Source organism: Dendrobates tinctorius, unplaced genomic scaffold (genome assembly GCF_039654945.1).
Source record: "Dendrobates tinctorius isolate UK_male_01 unplaced genomic scaffold, ASM3965494v1 ptg000028l, whole genome shotgun sequence".
In the NCBI taxonomy this organism is placed as follows: Eukaryota; Metazoa; Chordata; class Amphibia; order Anura; family Dendrobatidae; genus Dendrobates; species Dendrobates tinctorius.
The window spans coordinates 21529200-21549096 of NW_027361696.1; the positions used below are offsets into that span (position 1 = coordinate 21529200).

Sequence of the window (19897 nt, forward strand, 5' to 3'; positions counted from 1 at the left end):
ACTGATAATAATTGGGGGCATTTCCGTGAGTCAAGTGTTGCAACAGGAACAAATCTGCCATCATTGCACTTCCTCGACAGCAAGCAGAGATCCTGAACGGGAAAAAGGCAAAATCTCCAAGTTGCAGAACATCTCGCCGTACCGCGATTAGAGTTTGCTCCCAGCAGTGTTCATCGTAAAACGTTCCACCCCGCTACCACCACCGGGGGATCAGCATGCATGACCGGAAGCGTACTGGACAGTCGCACATGGAAATTAAAGGCAATGTTCACCTTTTATTTATCCAATGACAAATAAGACAACTTTGCAAATAGCCTTCAATTTAAAAATACTACATACCGGTTTGTGTCTACAGCTACAATGCAGACCTATACATCTCCACGGTAACAGACTACAAACAGCCCATGTGTAGTCTGATCTTGCAGTCATGCTTCCTTCATTTGATCCCCTGACTATCATGGGACAGATGGCAGGAGAGCTCTGACCAGTGTTTGTAGTCTGTTACCATGGAAATACATAGCTAAGCTTAGCCTCTATAAACACAAAACGGTAAGAAGTTTTGTAGAGCTGTTCAGTTTCACTTATTTTGGATTCACTTGGGGTATACTTATGGCGCTCTGTACCCTCCTGATACCCCTGAGTTCCCTTTAGAGAAGTTCAACTTCCATTGTCACTTTTCATCCTGTTTCAGTCTGTGTATCCGCTCATCATATAGGAGGGAAATCTTTGATATATCAGACACAATCACAAATCCTCCAAACACACCCAAAGCCTCCGCGTGCCTATAATACCGCCTAGTGCTGCTGACCACGAGCTCAAACTTCCTGATTTATTTTTAGGGTTGAGTAAAGGGAATCGTCGCACATCTGGCAGCAGAGAAAGGTGCGATTTGGGGCAAAGATATAAGGACGACTCCGAGGGGGAGCAGGACTACTTATTATTGGGGGCTGTTGGCAGCCACAGATCCCACCTCAAAGGATACCTGCAGTGACGCCGGCTCGGATTGGTTAGATCTGCTGTTAAAGATACTGTGGCAGGAAGGGGTTAACCAGCGGCTTCCCGTTAAAGCTGCCGGACTGGCTTCCTCTCCGGAGTCGCTGACTTAAGCTCCACGTTTGCAGAGACGAAGAGGCTCGCACTTAGCAAACAAAGCAGAGAACAGACACTACCTGGCCACCAGGTGAGTCCGGTCGTGCCGCCATATCCCTCTCCACACCCCATTGCGTATTAAACCCTACCCCATAGGGGCTATTGGCCATCATGCCCCTAAAAAACATAAGATACTAGGCAGGTGTCGTCACTTGCAGTGCAAAGTATGGTGGACAGGTTTGTTCAAGATCTGTGCTTGCTTACACTCTTACCTGCACTGATACAATGTAACAAGCCCTCAGCTGCGAGACGTAAGCCTCTGGATGTGCCCATTCACTGACAGCCTGCAGGGGTTGTGAAAAATAGACACAATCTATAGTTTTGCAGCCCTTTATTGGCCTCTGTCGATGTGTCACCACCTCTGCAGGCTGTCAGTGAATGGACACATCCAGAGACTACGAAGATGTATATAGCGACATGAATGGCACGACGGGGACATGACATATAGGATGTGCAGCACAAAATAAAAACAGATTTCCCAAAACTTTACTGTATCTGAAAAAGCTGGGTGACAATGGCGATGGCTCCGATGCTCGGTTTTTTGTTGTTTTTCTTACAGCTGCATTCTTCTCTGGGAGAGATTAAGGATTTGGAAGTATTTTTGGAAATTTCCAGACTTCGAAAAATTAATATTGGGCCCCAGCCGGGGACTTATACTATCAGAAGATGCCTCCTCTTCAAAAAAGGACCCCCAGCGTTAGAATGTACTCAAAATTAAAGAGACAAGAAAACAGTCACCAGGACGGGTCCTAAACCTGAGGAGTGTGCTGGTAATAAACGAGGAGCCACATTTGCACCTACTCAAGGGCCAATAGGAAATGAGTTTGCCATCTAGGCCACCCCCTTAGCCAATCAGCACAGTCAAAAAAGGGTCATATGACACGACTCGCGAATTTACACATTTTTACATTTCCACTCTTTGGCCACTAGGGGCGCTGTTCCATTAAAGATAATGACAGCAGGACCCGGGCAGACGGAGAGTCTTTGCCCAGACAGAAGGGGGATTTATAGATTTTTGTCTGATCGCTGTTATTATGTTACTGACTTATTCATAGGACAATTCTTTAAGTCCCCCAGGTCTGAAATGGAAGTGACCCCCAAAAACGAACCGCTGCAAAAAGAAGAAATGTCAGAAATTCCGAGTCTGGTAAGAAGAAGCAGCAAGAAACTATCATCCAGAGTTATAACGAATCGGTGTACGATAATACTGCAAGGTGTATAATAGTGTTATTATTACACTGATACATTATACCCCGCTGTGTACACTGTAGTGTTATTATTATTACACTAATACATTATACCCCGCTGTGTACACTGTAGTGTTATTATTACACTGATACATTATACCCCGCTGTGTACACTGTAGTGTTATTATTATTACACCGATACATTATACCCCGCTGTGTACACTGTAGTGTTATTATTATACTGATACATTATACCCCGCTGTGTACACTGTAGTGTTATTATTATTACACCGATACATTATACCCTGCTGTGTACACTGCAGTGTTATTATTACACTGATACATTATACCCCGCTGTGTACACTGTAGTGTTATTATTATTACACTGATACATTATACCCCGCTGTGTACACTATAGTGTTATTATTACACTGATACATTATACCCCGCTGTGTACACTGCAGTGTTATTATTACACTGATACATTATACCCCGCTGTGTACACTGTACTGTTATTATTACACTGATACATTATACCTCGCTGTGTACACTGTAGTGTTATTATTACACTGATACATTATACGCCGCTGTATACACTGTAGTGTTATTATTATTACACTGATACATTATGCCCCGCTGTGTACACTGTAGTGTTATTATTACACCGATACATTATACCCCGCTGTGTACACTGTAGTGTTATTATTATTATTACACTGATACATTATACCCTGCTGTATACACTGTAATGTTATTATTATTACACTGATACATTATACCTCGCTGTGTACACTGTAGTGTTATTATTATACTGATACATTATACCCCGCTGTGTACACTGTAGTGTTATTATTATTACACTGATACATTATACCTCACTGTGTACACTGTAGTGTTATTATTACACTGATACATTATACCCCGCTGTGTACACTGTAGTGTTATTATTATTACACTGATACATTATACCTCGCTGAGTACACTGTAGTGTTATTATTATTACACTGATACATTATACCCCGATGTGTACACTGTAGTGTTATTATTATTACACTGATACATTATACCTCGCTGTGTACACTGTAGTGTTATTATTATTACACTGATACATTATACCCGCTGTGTACACTGTAGTGTTATTATTATTACACTGATACATTATACCTCACTGTGTACACTGTAGTGTTATTATTATTACACCGATACATTATACCCCGCTGTGTACACTGTAGTGTTATTATTATTACACTGATACATTATACCCCGCTGTGTACACTGTAGTGTTATTATTATACTGATACATTATACCCCGCTGTATACACTGTAATGTTATTATTATTACACTGATACATTATACCTCGCTGTGTACACTGTAGTGTTATTATTATTACACTGATATATCTCGCTGTGTACACTGTAGTGTTATTATTACACTGATACATTATACCCTGCTGTGTACACTGTAGTGTTATTATTACACTGATACATTATACCCCGCTGTGTACACTGCAGTGTTATTATTACACTGATACATTATACCCCGCTGTGTACACTGTACTGTTATTATTACACTGATACATTATACCTCGCTGTGTACACTGTAGTGTTATTATTACACTGATACATTATACGCCGCTGTATACACTGTAGTGTTATTATTATTACACTGATACATTATGCCCCGCTGTGTACACTGTAGTGTTATTATTACACCGATACATTATACCCCGCTGTGTACACTGTAGTGTTATTATTATTATTACACTGATACATTATACCCCGCTGTATACACTGTAATGTTATTATTATTACACTGATACATTATACCTCGCTGTGTACACTGTAGTGTTATTATTATACTGATACATTATACCCCGCTGTGTACACTGTAGTGTTATTATTATTACACTGATACATTATACCTCACTGTGTACACTGTAGTGTTATTATTACACTGATACATTATACCCCGCTGTGTACACTGTAGTGTTATTATTATTACACTGATACATTATACCTCGCTGAGTACACTGTAGTGTTATTATTATTACACTGATACATTATACCCCGATGTGTACACTGTAGTGTTATTATTATTACACTGATACATTATACCTCGCTGTGTACACTGTAGTGTTATTATTATTACACTGATACATTATACCCGCTGTGTACACTGTAGTGTTATTATTATTACACTGATACATTATACCTCGCTGTGTACACTGTAGTGTTATTATTATTACACTGATACATTATACCTCGCTGTGTACACTGTAGTGTTATTATTATTACACTGATACATTATACCCCGCTGTGTACACTACAGTGTGGTTATTATTACACTGATACATTATGCCCCGCTGTGTACACTGTAGTGTTATTATTATACTGATACATTATACCCCGCTGTGTACACTGTAGTGTTATTATTATTACACTGATACATTATACCTCGCTGTGTACACTACAGTGTTATTATTATTACACTGATACATTATACCTCGCTGTGTACACTGTAGTGTTATTATTACACTGATACATTATACCCCGCTGTGTACACTGTAGTGTTATTATTATTACACTGATACATTATACCCCGCTGTGTACACTGTAGTGTTATTATTATTACACTGATAGATTATACCCTGCTGTGTACACTGTAGTGTTATTATTATTACACTGATACATTATACCTCTCTGTGTACACTGTAGTGTTATTATTATTATACTGATACATTATACCCGCTGTGTACACTGTAGTGTTATTATTATTACACTGATACATTATACCTCGCTGTGTACACTGTAGTGTTATTATTATTACACTGATACATTATACCCCGCTGTGTACACTGTAGTGTTATTATTATTACACTGATACATTATACCCCGCTGTGTACACTACAGTGTTATTATTATTACACTGATACATTATACCTCGCTGTGTACACTGTAGTGTTATTATTATTACACTGATATATCTCGCTGTGTACACTGTAGTGTTATTATTACACTGATACATTATACCCTGCTGTGTACACTGTAGTGTTATTATTATTACACTGATACATTATACCTCTCTGTGTACACTGTAGTGTTATTATTATTACACTGATACATTATACCTCGCTGTGTACACTGTAGTGTTATTATTATTACACTGATACATTATACCTCGCTGTGTACACTGTAGTGTTATTATTATTACACTGATAGATTATACCCCGCTGTGTACACTGTAGTGTTATTATTATTACACTGATACATTATACCTCGCTGTGTACACTGTAGTGTTATTATTATTACACTGATAGATTATACCCCGCTGTGTACACTGTAGTGTTATTATTATTACACTGACACATTATACCCCGCTGTGTACACTGTAGTGTTATTATTACACTGATACATTATACCCTGCTGTGTACACTACAGTGTTATTATTATTACACTGAAACATTATACCCGCTGTGTACACTGTAGTGTTATTATTATTACACTGATACATTATACCTCGCTGTGTACACTATAGTGTTATTATTACACTGATACATTATACCCCGCTGTGTACACTGTAGTGTTATTATTATTACACTGATACATTATACCCCGCTGTGTACACTGTAGTGTTATTATTATTACACTGATACATTATACCTCGCTGTGTACACTGTAGTGTTATTATTATTACACTGATACATTATACCTCGCTGTGTACACTGTAGTGTTATTATTATTACACTGATACATTATACCCGCTGTGTACACTGTAGTGTTATTATTATTACACTGATACATTATACCTCGCTGTGTACACTGTAGTGTTATTATTATTACACTGATACATTATACCTCGCTGTGTACACTGTAGTGTTATTATTATTACACTGATACATTATACCCCGCTGTGTACACTACAGTGTTGTTATTATTACACTGATACATTATGCCCCGCTGTGTACACTGTAGTGTTATTATTATTACACTGATACATTATACCCCGCTGTGTACACTGTAGTGTTATTATTATTACACTGATAGATTATACCCTGCTGTGTACACTACAGTGTTATTATTATTACACTGATACATTATACCCCGCTGTGTACACTGTAGTGTTATTATTATTACACTGATACATTATACCCCGCTGTGTACACTACAGTGTTATTATTATTACACTGATACATTATACCTCGCTGTGTACACTGTAGTGTTATTATTATTACACTGATATATCTCGCTGTGTACACTGTAGTGTTATTATTACACTGATACATTATACCCTGCTGTGTACACTGTAGTGTTATTATTATTACACTGATACATTATACCCCGCTGTGTACACTGTAGTGTTATTATTATTACACTGATACATTATACCTCGCTGTATACACTGTAGTGTTATTATTATTACACTGATCGATTATACCCCGCTGTGTACACTGTAGTGTTATTATTATTACACTGACACATTATACCCCGCTGTGTACACTGTAGTGTTATTATTACACTGATACATTATACCCCGCTGTGTACACTGTAGTGTTATTATTATTACACTGATACATTATACCCGCTGTGTACACTGTAGTGTTATTATTATTACACTGATACATTATACCTCGCTGTGTACACTATAGTGTTATTATTACACTGATACATTATACCCCGCTGTGTACACTGTAGTGTTATTATTACACTGATACATTATACCCTGCTGTGTACACTATAGTGTTATTATTATTACACTGACACATTATACCCCGCTGTGTACACTGTAGTGTTATTATTATTACACTGATACATTATACCTCGCTGTGTACACTGTAGTGTTATTATTATTACACTGATACATTATACCCCGCTGTGTACACTATAGTGTTATTATTACACTGATACATTATACCCCGCTGTGTACACTGCAGTGTTATTATTACACTGATACATTATACCGCGCTGTGTACACTGTAGTGTTATTATTATTACACTGATACATTATACCCCGCTGTGTACACTGCAGTGTTATTATTATTACACTGATACATTATACCCCGCTGTGTACACTGCAATGTTATTATTATTACACTGATACATTATACCCCGCTGTGTACACTGTAGTGTTATTATTATTACACTGATACATTATACCCCGCTGTGTACACTGTAGTGTTATTATTATTACACTGATACATTATACCTCGCTGTGTACACTACAGTGTTATTATTACACTGATACATTATACCCGCTGTGAACTCAATAGTGTTATTATTACACTGATACATTATACCTCGCTGTGTACACTAGTGTTATTATTACACTGATACATTATACCCGCTGTGAACTCTATAGTGTTATTATTACACTGATACATTATACCCCGCTGTGTACACTGTAGTGTTATTATTATTGCACTGATACATTATACCCCGCTGTGTACACTGTAGTGTTATTATTATTACACTGATACATTATACCTTGCTGTGTACACTACAGTGTTATTATTACACTGATACATTATACCCCGCTGTGTACATTGTAGTGTTATTATTATTACACTGATATATTATACCCCACTGTGTACACTGTAGTGTTATTATTACACTGATACATTATACCCCGCTGTGTACACTGTAGTGTTATTATTACACTGATACATTATACCTCGCTGTGTACACTGCAGTGTTATTATTATTACACTGATACATTATACCCCGCTGTGTACACTGTAGTGTTATTATTACACTGATACATTATACCCTGCTGTGTACACTGTAATTTTTATTATTATTAAACTGATACATTATACCCCGCTGTGTACACTATAGTGTTATTATTACACTGATACATTATACCCCGCTGTGTATACTGTAGTGTTATTATTATTACACTGATACATTATACCTCGCTGTGTACACTGCAGTGTTATTATTATTACACTGATACATTATACCCCGCTGTGTACACTGTAGTGTTATTATTATTACACTGATACATTATACCCCGCTGTGTACACTGTAGTGTTATTATTATTACACTGATACATTATACCTCGCTGTGTACACTACAGTGTTATTATTATTACACTGATACATTATACCCCGCTGTGTACACTGTAGTGTTATTATTATTATTATTACACTGATACATTATACCGCGCTGTGTACACTGTAGTGTTATTATTATTACACTGATACATTATACCCCGCTGTGTACACTATAGTGTTATTATTACACTGATACATTATACCCCGCTGTGTATACTGTAGTGTTATTATTATTACACTGATACATTATACCTCGCTGTGTACACTGCAGTGTTATTATTATTACACTGATACATTATACCCCGCTGTGTACACTGTAGTGTTATTATTATTACACTGATACATTATACCCCGCTGTGTTCACTGTAGTGTTATTATTATTACACTGATACATTATACCTCGCTGTGTACACTACAGTGTTATTATTATTACACTGATACATTATACCCCGCTGTGTACACTGTAGTGTTATTATTATTATTATTACACTGATACATTATACCGCGCTGTGTACACTGTAGTGTTATTATTATTACACTGATACATTATACCCCGCTGTGTACACTATAGTGTTATTATTATACTGATACATTATACCCCGCTGTGTACACTATAGTGTTATTATTACACTGATGCATTATACCCCGCTGTGTACACTGTAGTGTTATTATTACTACACTGATACATTATACCTCGCTGTGTACACTGCAGTGTTATTATTATTACACTGATCCATTATACCCCGCTGTGTACACTGTAGTGTTATTATTATTACACTGATACATTATACCCCGCTGTGTACACTGTAGTGTTATTATTATTACACTGATACATTATACCTCGCTGTGTACACTACAGTGTTATTATTATTACACTGATACATTATACCCCGCTGTGTACACTGTAGTGTTATTATTATTACACTGATAGATTATACCCCGCTGTGTACACTGTAGTGTTATTATTATTACACTGATACATTATACCCCGCTGTGTACACTGTAGTGTTATTATTATTACACTGATATATTATACCCCGCTGTGTACTCTGTAGTGTTATTATTGCACTGATACATTATACCCCGCTGTGTACACTAGTGTTATTATTATTACACTGATACATTATACCTCGCTGTGTACACTGCAGTGTTATTATTATTACACTGATATATTATACCCCGCTGTGTACACTGTAGTGTTGTTATTATTACACTGATACATTATACCCCGCTGTGTACACTGTAGTGTTATTATTATACTGATACATTATACCCCGCTGTGTACACTGTAGTGTTATTATTATTACACTGATACATTATACCCCGCTGTGTACACTGTAGTGTTATTATTATTACACTGATACATTATACCCCGCTGTGTACACTGTAGTGTTATTATTATTACACTGATACATTATACCTCGCTGTGTACACTGTAGTGTTATTATTATTATTACACTGATACATTATACCCCGCTGTGTACACTATAGTGTTATTATTACACTGATACATTATACCCCGCTGTGTATACTGTAGTGTTATTATTATTACACTGATACATTATACCTCGCTGTGTACACTGCAGTGTTTTTATTATTACACTGATACATTATACCCCGCTGTGTACACTGTAGTGTTATTATTATTACACTGATACATTATACCCCGCTGTGTTCACTGTAGTGTTATTATTATTACACTGATACATTATACCTCGCTGTGTACACTACAGTGTTATTATTATTACACTGATACATTATACCCCGCTGTGTACACTGTAGTGTTATTATTATTATTATTACACTGATACATTATACCCCGCTGTGTACACTGTAGTGTTATTATTATTACACTGATACATTATACCCCGCTGTGTACACTATAGTGTTATTATTATACTGATACATTATACCCCGCTGTGTACACTATAATGTTATTATTACACTGATGCATTATACCCCGCTGTGTACACTGTAGTGTTATTATTATTACACTGATACATTATACCTCGCTGTATACACTGCAGTGTTATTATTATTACACTGATACATTATACCCCGCTGTGTACACTGTAGTGTTATTATTATTACACTGATACATTATACCCCGCTGTGTACACTGTAGTGTTATTATTATTACACTGATACATTATACCTCGCTGTGTACACTACAGTGTTATTATTATTACACTGATACATTATACCCCGCTGTGTACACTGTAGTGTTATTATTATTACACTGATAGATTATACCCCGCTGTGTACACTGTAGTGTTATTATTATTACACTGATACATTATACCCCGCTGTGTACACTGTAGTGTTATTATTATTACACTGATACATTATACCCCGCTGTGTACTCTGTAGTGTTATTATTGCACTGATACATTATACCCCGCTGTGTACACTACAGTGTTATTATTATTACACTGATACATTATACCTCGCTGTGTACACTGCAGTGTTATTATTATTACACTGATATATTATACCCCGCTGTGTACACTGTAGTGTTGTTATTAATACACTGATACATTATACCCCGCTGTGTACAATGTAGTGTTATTATTATACTGATACATTATACCCCGCTGTGTACACTGTAGTGTTATTATTATTACTACACTGATACATTATACCCCGCTGTGTACACTGTAGTGTTATTATTATTACACTGATACATTATACCCCGCTGTGTACACTGTAGTGTTATTATTATTACACTGATACATTATACCTCGCTGTGTACACTGTAGTGTTATTATTATTATTACAATGATACATTATACCCCGCTGTGTACACTGTAGTGTTATTATTATTATTACACTGATACATTATAGCCCGCTGTGTACACTGTAATGGTATTATTATACTGATACATTATACCCCGCTGTGTACACTGTAGTGTTATTATTATTATTACACTGATACATTATACCCCGCTGTGTACACTACAGTGTTATTATTATTACACTGATACATTATACCTCGCTGTGTACACTACAGTGTTATTATTATTACACTGATACATTATAACCCGCTGTGTACACTGTAGTGTTATTATTATACTGATACATTATACCCCGCTGTGTACACTGTAGTGTTATTATTATTACACTGATACATTATACCTCGCTGTGTACACTACAGTGTTATTATTATTACACTGATACATTATACCTCGCTGTGTACACTGCAGTGTTATTATTATTACACTGATATATTGTACCCCGCTGTGTACACTGTAGTGTTATTATTATTACACTGATACATTATACCCCGCTGTGTACACTGTAGTGTTATTATTATACTGATACATTATACCCAGCTGTGTACACTGCAGTGTTATTATTATTACACTGATACATTATAACCCGCTGTGTACACTGTAGTGTTATTATTATACTGATACATTATACCCCGCTGTGTACACTGTAGTGTTATTATTATTACACTGATACATTATACCCCGCTGTGTACACTGTAGTGTTATTATTATTACAGTGATACATTATACCTCACTGTGTGCACTGGAGTGTTATTATTATTACACTGATACATTATACCCCGCTGTGTATACTGTAGTGTTATTATTATACTGATACATTATACCCCACTGTGTACACTGTACTGTTATTATTACACTGATACATTATACCTCGCTGTGTACACTACAGTGTTATTATTACACTGATACATTATACCTCGCTGTGTACACTATAGTGTTATTATTACACTGGTACATTATACCTCGCTGTGTACACTGCAGTGTTATTATTATTACACTGATACATTATACCCCGCTGTGTACACTGTAGTGTTATTATTATTACACTGATACATTATACCCCGCTGTGTACACTGTAGTGTTATTATTATTACAGTGATACATTATACCTCGCTGTGTGCACTGGAGTGTTATTATTATTACACTGATACATTATACCCCGATGTGTATACTGTAGTGTTATTATTATACTGATACATTATACCCCACTGTGTACACTGTACTGTTATTATTACACTGATACATTATACCTCGCTGTGTACACTACAGTGTTATTATTACACTGATACATTATACCTCGCTGTGTACACTATAGTGTTATTATTACACTGATACATTATACCCCGCTGTGTACACTGTAGTGTTATTATTACACTGATACATTATACCTCGCTGTGTACACTACAGTGTTATTATTATTATTTCACTGATACATTATACCCCGCTGTATGCACTGTAGTGTTATAATTACACTGATACATTATACCCCGCTGTGTACACTGTAGTGTTATTATTATTACACTGATACATTATACCCCGCTGTGTACACTGTAGTGTTATTATTATTACACTGATACATTATACCCCGCTGTGTACACTGTAGTGTTATTATTATTACACTGATAGATTATACCCCGCTGTGTACACTGTGGTGTTGTTATTATTATTATTACAATGATACATTATACCCCGCTGTATGCACTGTAGTGTTATAATTACACTGATACATTATACCCCGCTGTGTACACTGTAGTGTTATTATTATTACACTGATACATTATACCCCGCTGTGTACACTGTAGTGTTATTATTATTATTACACTGATACATTATACCCCGCTGTGTACACTGTAGTGTTATTATTACACTGATATATTATACCCCGCTGTGTACACTGTAGTGTTATTATTATTATTACACTGATACATTGTACCCCGCTGTGTGCACTGTAGTGTTATAATTACACTGATACATTATACCCCGCTGTGTACCCTGTAGTGTTATTATTACACTGATATATTATACCCTGCTGTGTACACTGTAGTGTTATTATTATTACACTGATACATTATACCCCGATGTGTACAGTATAGTGTTATTATTATTACACCGATACATTATACCCCGCTGTGTACACTGTAGTGTTATTATTATTATTACAGTGATACATTATACCCCGCTATGTACACTGTAGTGTTATTATTACACTGATACATTATACCCCGCTGTGTACACTGTAGTGTTATTATTACACTGATATATTATACCCCGCTGTGTACACTGTAGTGTTATTATTATTATTATTATTACACTGATACATTATACCCCGCTGTATGCACTGTAGTGTTATAATTACACTGATACATTATACCCCGCTGTGTACACTGTAGTGTTATTATTACACTGATATATTATACCCTGCTGTGTACACTGTAGTGTTATTATTATTACACTGATACATTATACCCCGATGTGTACAGTATAGTGTTATTATTATTACACCGATACATTATACCCTGCTGTGTGCACTGTAGTGTTATTATTACACCGATACATTATACCCCGCTGTGTACACTGTAGTGTTATTATTACACTGATACATTATACCCCGCTGTGTACACTGTAGTGTTATTATTATTACACTGATACATTATACCCCGCTGTGTACACTGTAGTGTTATTATTATTACACTGATACATTATACCCTGCTGTGTACACTGTAGTGTTATTATTATTACACTGATACATTATACCCCGCTGTGTACACTGTAGTGTTATTATTACACTGATACATTATACCCCGCTGTGTACACTGTAGTGTTATTATTATTACAATGATAGATTATACCCCGCTGTGTACACTGTGGTGTTATTATTATTATTACAATGATACATTATACCCCGCTGTATGCACTGTAGTGTTATAATTACACTGATACATTATACCCCGCTGTGTACACTGTAGTGTTATTATTATTACACTGATACATTATACCCCGCTGTGTACACTGTAGTGTTATTATTATTATTACACTGATACATTATACCCCGCTGTGTACACTGTAGTGTTATTATTACACTGATATATTATACCCCGCTGTGTATACTGTAGTGTTATTATTATTATTACACTGATACATTATACCCCGCTGTGTGCACTTTAGTGTTATAATTACACTGATACATTATACCCCGCTGTGTACACTGTAGTGTTATTATTACACTGATATATTATACCCTGCTGTGTACACTGTAGTGTTATTATTATTACACTGATACATTATACCCCGATGTGTACAGTATAGTGTTATTATTATTACACCGATACATTATACCCCGCTGTGTACACTGTAGTGTTATTATTATTATTACACTGATACATTATACCCCGCTGTGTACACTGTAGTGTTATTATTACACTGATACATTATACCCCGCTGTGTACACTGTAGTGTTATTATTACACTGATATATTATACCCCGCTGTGTACACTGTAGTGTTATTATTATTATTACACTGATACATTATACCCCGCTGTATGCACTGTAGTGTTATAATTACACTGATACATTATACCCCGCTGTGTACACTGTAGTGTTATTATTACACTGATATATTATACCCTGCTGTGTACACTGTAGTGTTATTATTACACTGATACATTATACCCCGATGTGTACACTGTAGTGTTATTATTATTACACCGATACATTATACCCTGCTGTGTACACTGTAGTGTTATTATTACACCGATACATTATACCCCCCTGTGTACACTGTAGTGTTATTATTACACTGATACATTATACCCCGCTGTGTACACTGTAGTGTTATTATTACACTATTATATTATACCCCGCTGTGTACACTGTAGTGTTATTATTATTACACTGATACATTATACCCTGCTGTGTACACTGTAGTGTTATTATTACACTGATACATTATACCCCGCTGTGTACACTGTAGTGTTATTATTATTACACTGATACATTATACCCCGCTGTGTACACTGTAGTGTTATTATTACTCTGATACATTATACCCCGCTGTGTACACTGTAGTGTTATTATTACACTGATACATTATACCCTGCTGTGTGCACTTTAGTGTTATTATTATTACACCGATACATTATACCCCGCTGTGTACACTGTAGTGTTATTATTATTATTACACTGATACATTATACCCCGCTGTGTACATTGTAGTGTTATTATTATTACACTGATACATTATACCCCGCTGTGTACACTGTAGTGTTATTATTATTACACTGATATATTATATCTCGCTGTGTACACTGTAGTGTTATTATTATTACACTGATACATTATACCCCGCTGTGTACACTGTAGTGTTATTATTATTACACTGATACATTATACCCCGCTGTGTACACTGTAGTGTTATTATTATTACACTGATACATTATACCCCGCTGTGTACACTGTAGTGTTATTATTATTACACTGATACATTATACCCCGCTGTGTACACTGTAGTGTTATTATTATTACACTGATACATTATACCCCGCTGTGTACAGTATAGTGTTATTATTATTACACCGATGCATTATACCCCGCTGTGTACACTGTAGTGTTATTATTACACTGATATATTATACCCCGCTGTGTACACTGTAGTGTTACTATTATTACACTGATACATTATACCCCGCTGTGTACACTGTAGTGTTATTATTACACTGATATATTATACCCCGCTGTGTACACTGTAGTGTTATTATTATTATTACACTGATACATTATACCCCGCTGTATGCACTGTAGTGTTATAATTTCACTGATACATTATACCCCGCTGTGTACACTGTAGTGTTGTTATTATTATTACACTGATAAATTATACCCCGCTGTGTACACTGTAGTGTTATTATTATTACACTGATACATTATACCCCGCTGTGTACACTGTAGTGTTATTATTATTACACTGATAGATTATACCCCGCTGTGTACACTGTGGTGTTATTATTATTATTACACTGATACATTATACCCCGCTGTGTACACTGTAGTGTTATTATTACACTGATAAATTATACCTCGCTGTGTACACTGTAGTGTTATTATTATTATTATTATTATTACACTGATACATTATACCCCGCTGTGTACACTGTAGTGTTATTATTATTATTACACTGATACATTATACCCCGCTGTGTACACTGTAGTGTTATTATTATTACACTGATATATTATATCTTGCTGTGTACACTGTAGTGTTATTATTATTACACTGATACATTATACCCCGCTGTGTACACTATAGTGTTGTTATTATTATTACACTGATACTTTATACCTCGCTGTGTACACTGTAGTGTTATTATTATTACGCGGATACATTATACCTCGCTGTGTACACTGTAGTGTTATTATTATTACAGTGATACATTATACCCCGCTGTGTACACTGTAGTGTTATTATTATTACACTGATAGATTATACCCCGCTGTGTACACTATGGTATTATTATTATTATTACGCTGATACATTATACCCCGCTGTGTACACTGTAGTGTTATTATTATTACACTGATACATTATACCCCGCTGTGTACACTGTAGTGTTATTATTATTACACCGATACCTTATACCCTGCTGTGTACACTGTAGTGTTATTATTATTACACTGATACATTATACCCCGCTGTGTACACTGTACTGTTATTATTATTACACCGATACATTATACCCCGCTGTGTACACGGTAGTGTTATTATTATTACACTGACACATTATACCCCACTGTGTACACTGTAGTGTTATTATTATTACACTGATACATTATACCCCGCTGTGTACACTGTAGTGTTATTACACCGATACATTATACCATGCTGTGTACACTTTAGTATTATTATTATTACACTGATACATTATACCCCGCTGTGTACACTGTAGTGTTATTATTACACTGATACATTATACCGCGCTGTACACTATAGTGTTATTATTATACTGATACATTATACCCTGCTGTGTATACTGTACTGTTATTATTACACTGATACATTATACCTCGCTGTGTACACTTCAGTGTTATTATTACACTGATACGTTATACCTCGCTGTGTACACTATAGTGTTATTATTACACTGATACATTATACCCCGCTGTGTACACTGTAGTGTTATTATTACACTGATACATTATACCCCGCTGTGTACACTGTAGTGTTATTATTACACTGATGCATTATACCTCGCTGTGTACACTGTAGTGTTATTATTATTTCACTAATACATTATACCCCGCCTTGTACACTGTAGTGTTATTATTATTACACTGATACATTATACCCCGCTGTGTACACTGTAGTGTTATTATTATTACACTGATACATTATGCCCCGCTGTGTACACTGTAGTGTTATTATTATTACACTGATAGATTATACCCCGCTGTGTACACTGTAGTGTTATTATTATTATTGCACTGATACATTTTACCCCGCTGTGTACACTGTAGTGTTATTATTACACTGATAAATTATACCTCGCTGTGTACACTGTAGTGTTATTATTATTACACTGATACATTTTACCCTGCTGTGTACACTGTAGTGTTATTATTATTATTATTATTATTATTATTATTAAACTGATAGATTATACCCCACTGTTTACACTATAGTGTTATTATTAGACTGATACATTATACCCCGCTGTGTACACTATAGTGTTGTTATTATTATTACATTGATACATTATACCCCGCTGTGTACACTGTAGTGTTATTATTACACTGATACATTATACCCCGCTGTGTACACTATAGTGTTATTATTTTTACACTGATACATTTTACCTCGCTGTGTACACTGTAGTGTTATTATTATTATTACACTGATACATTATACCCCGCTGTGTACACTGTAGTGTTATTATTACTACACTGATACATTATACTCCGCTGTGTGCACTGTAGTGTTAATATTATTACACTGATACATTATACCCCGCTGTGTACACTACAGTGTTATTATTATTACACTGATACATTATACCCCGCTGTGTACACTACAGTGTAATTATTATTACACTGATACATTATACCCCCCTGTTGTACTCTGTAGTGTTATTATTACACTGATACATTATACCCCGCTGTGTACACTGTAGTGTTATTATTATACTGATACATTATACCCCGCTGTGTACACTGTACTGTTATTATTACACTGATACATTATACCTCGCTGTGTACACTTCAGTGTTATTATTACACTGATACATTATACCCCGCTGTGTACACTATAGTGTTATTATTACACTGATACATTATACCCCGCTGTGTGCACTGTAGTGTTATTATTACACTGATGCATTATACCTCGCTGTGTACACTGTAGTGTTATTATTATTACACTGATACATTATACCCCGCTGTGTACACTGTAGTGTTATTATTATTACACTGATACATTATACCCCGCTGTGTACACTGTAGTGTTATCATTATTACACTGATAGATTATACCCCGCTGTGTACACTGTAGTGTTATTATTATTATTGCACTGATACATTATACCCCGCTGTGTACACTGTAGTGTTAGTATTACACTGATACATTATACCCCACTGTGTACACTGTAGTGTTATTATTATTACACTGATATATTATACCCCGCTGTGTACACTGTAGTGTTATTATTATTACACTGATACATTATACCTCGCTGTGTACACTGTAGTGTTATTATTATTACACTGATACATTTTACCCTGCTGTGTACACTGTAGTGTTATTATTATTATTATTATTATTATTATTATTATTACACTGATAGATTATACCCCACTGTTTACACTATAGTGTTATTATTAGACTGATACATTATACCCCGCTGTGTACACTGTAGTGTTATTATTTTTACACTGATACATTTTACCCCGCTGTGTACACTGTAGTGTTATTAATATTACAAAGATACATTATACCCCGCTGTGTACACTGTAGTGTTATTATTACTCTGATACATTATACCCCGCTGTGTACACTGTAGTGTTATTATTATTGCACTGATACATTATACCCCGCTGTGTACACTGTAGTGTTATTATTATTAAACCGATGCATTATACCTCGTACACTGTAGTGTTATTATTATTACAGTGATACATTATACCCCGCTGTGGGCACTGTAGTGTTATTATTATTACACTGATACATTATACCCCGCTGTGTACACTGTAGTGTTATTATTATTAAACCGATACATTATACCTCGTACACTGTAGTGTTATTATTATTACAGTGATACATTATACCCCGCTGTGTACACTATAGTGTTATTATTATTACACTGATACATTATACCCTGCTGTGTGCACTGTAGTGTTATTATTATTACACCGATACATTATACCCCGCTGTGTACACTGTAGTGTTATTATTATTATTACACTGATACATTATACCCCGCTGTGTACACTGTAGTGTTATTATTATTACACTGATATATTATATCTTGCTGTGTACACTGTAGTGTTATTATTATTACACTGATACATTATACCCCGCTGTGTACACTGTAGTGTTATTATTATTATTACTACACTGATACATTATACCCCGCTGTGTACACTGTAGTGTTATTATTATTACACTGATACATTATAACCCGCTGTGTACAGTATAGTGTTATTATTATTACACCGATACATTATACCCCGCT

The 19897-nt window shown here is 35.5% G+C and overlaps 1 protein-coding gene across 2 annotated transcripts in view; it reads left to right on the forward strand.

The window, feature by feature from the left end:
• Positions 1-888: 888 nt before the first annotated feature.
• The window catches only part of ARHGAP33 (Rho GTPase activating protein 33), a 125782-nt gene continuing 106773 nt past the window's right edge, over positions 889-19897 (forward strand). Inside the window, exons 1-2 of one of the 2 annotated variants that reach the window (XM_073570423.1) lie at positions 889-1180; positions 2219-2296. In XM_073570423.1, the coding sequence (XP_073426524.1) occupies positions 2234-2296 (63 nt within the window). In that variant the 5' untranslated portion in view covers positions 889-1180; positions 2219-2233. Of the gene's footprint in view, positions 1181-2218; positions 2297-19897 lie in introns of those variants that run through there. The other variant, XM_073570424.1, reaches the window with a different exon arrangement.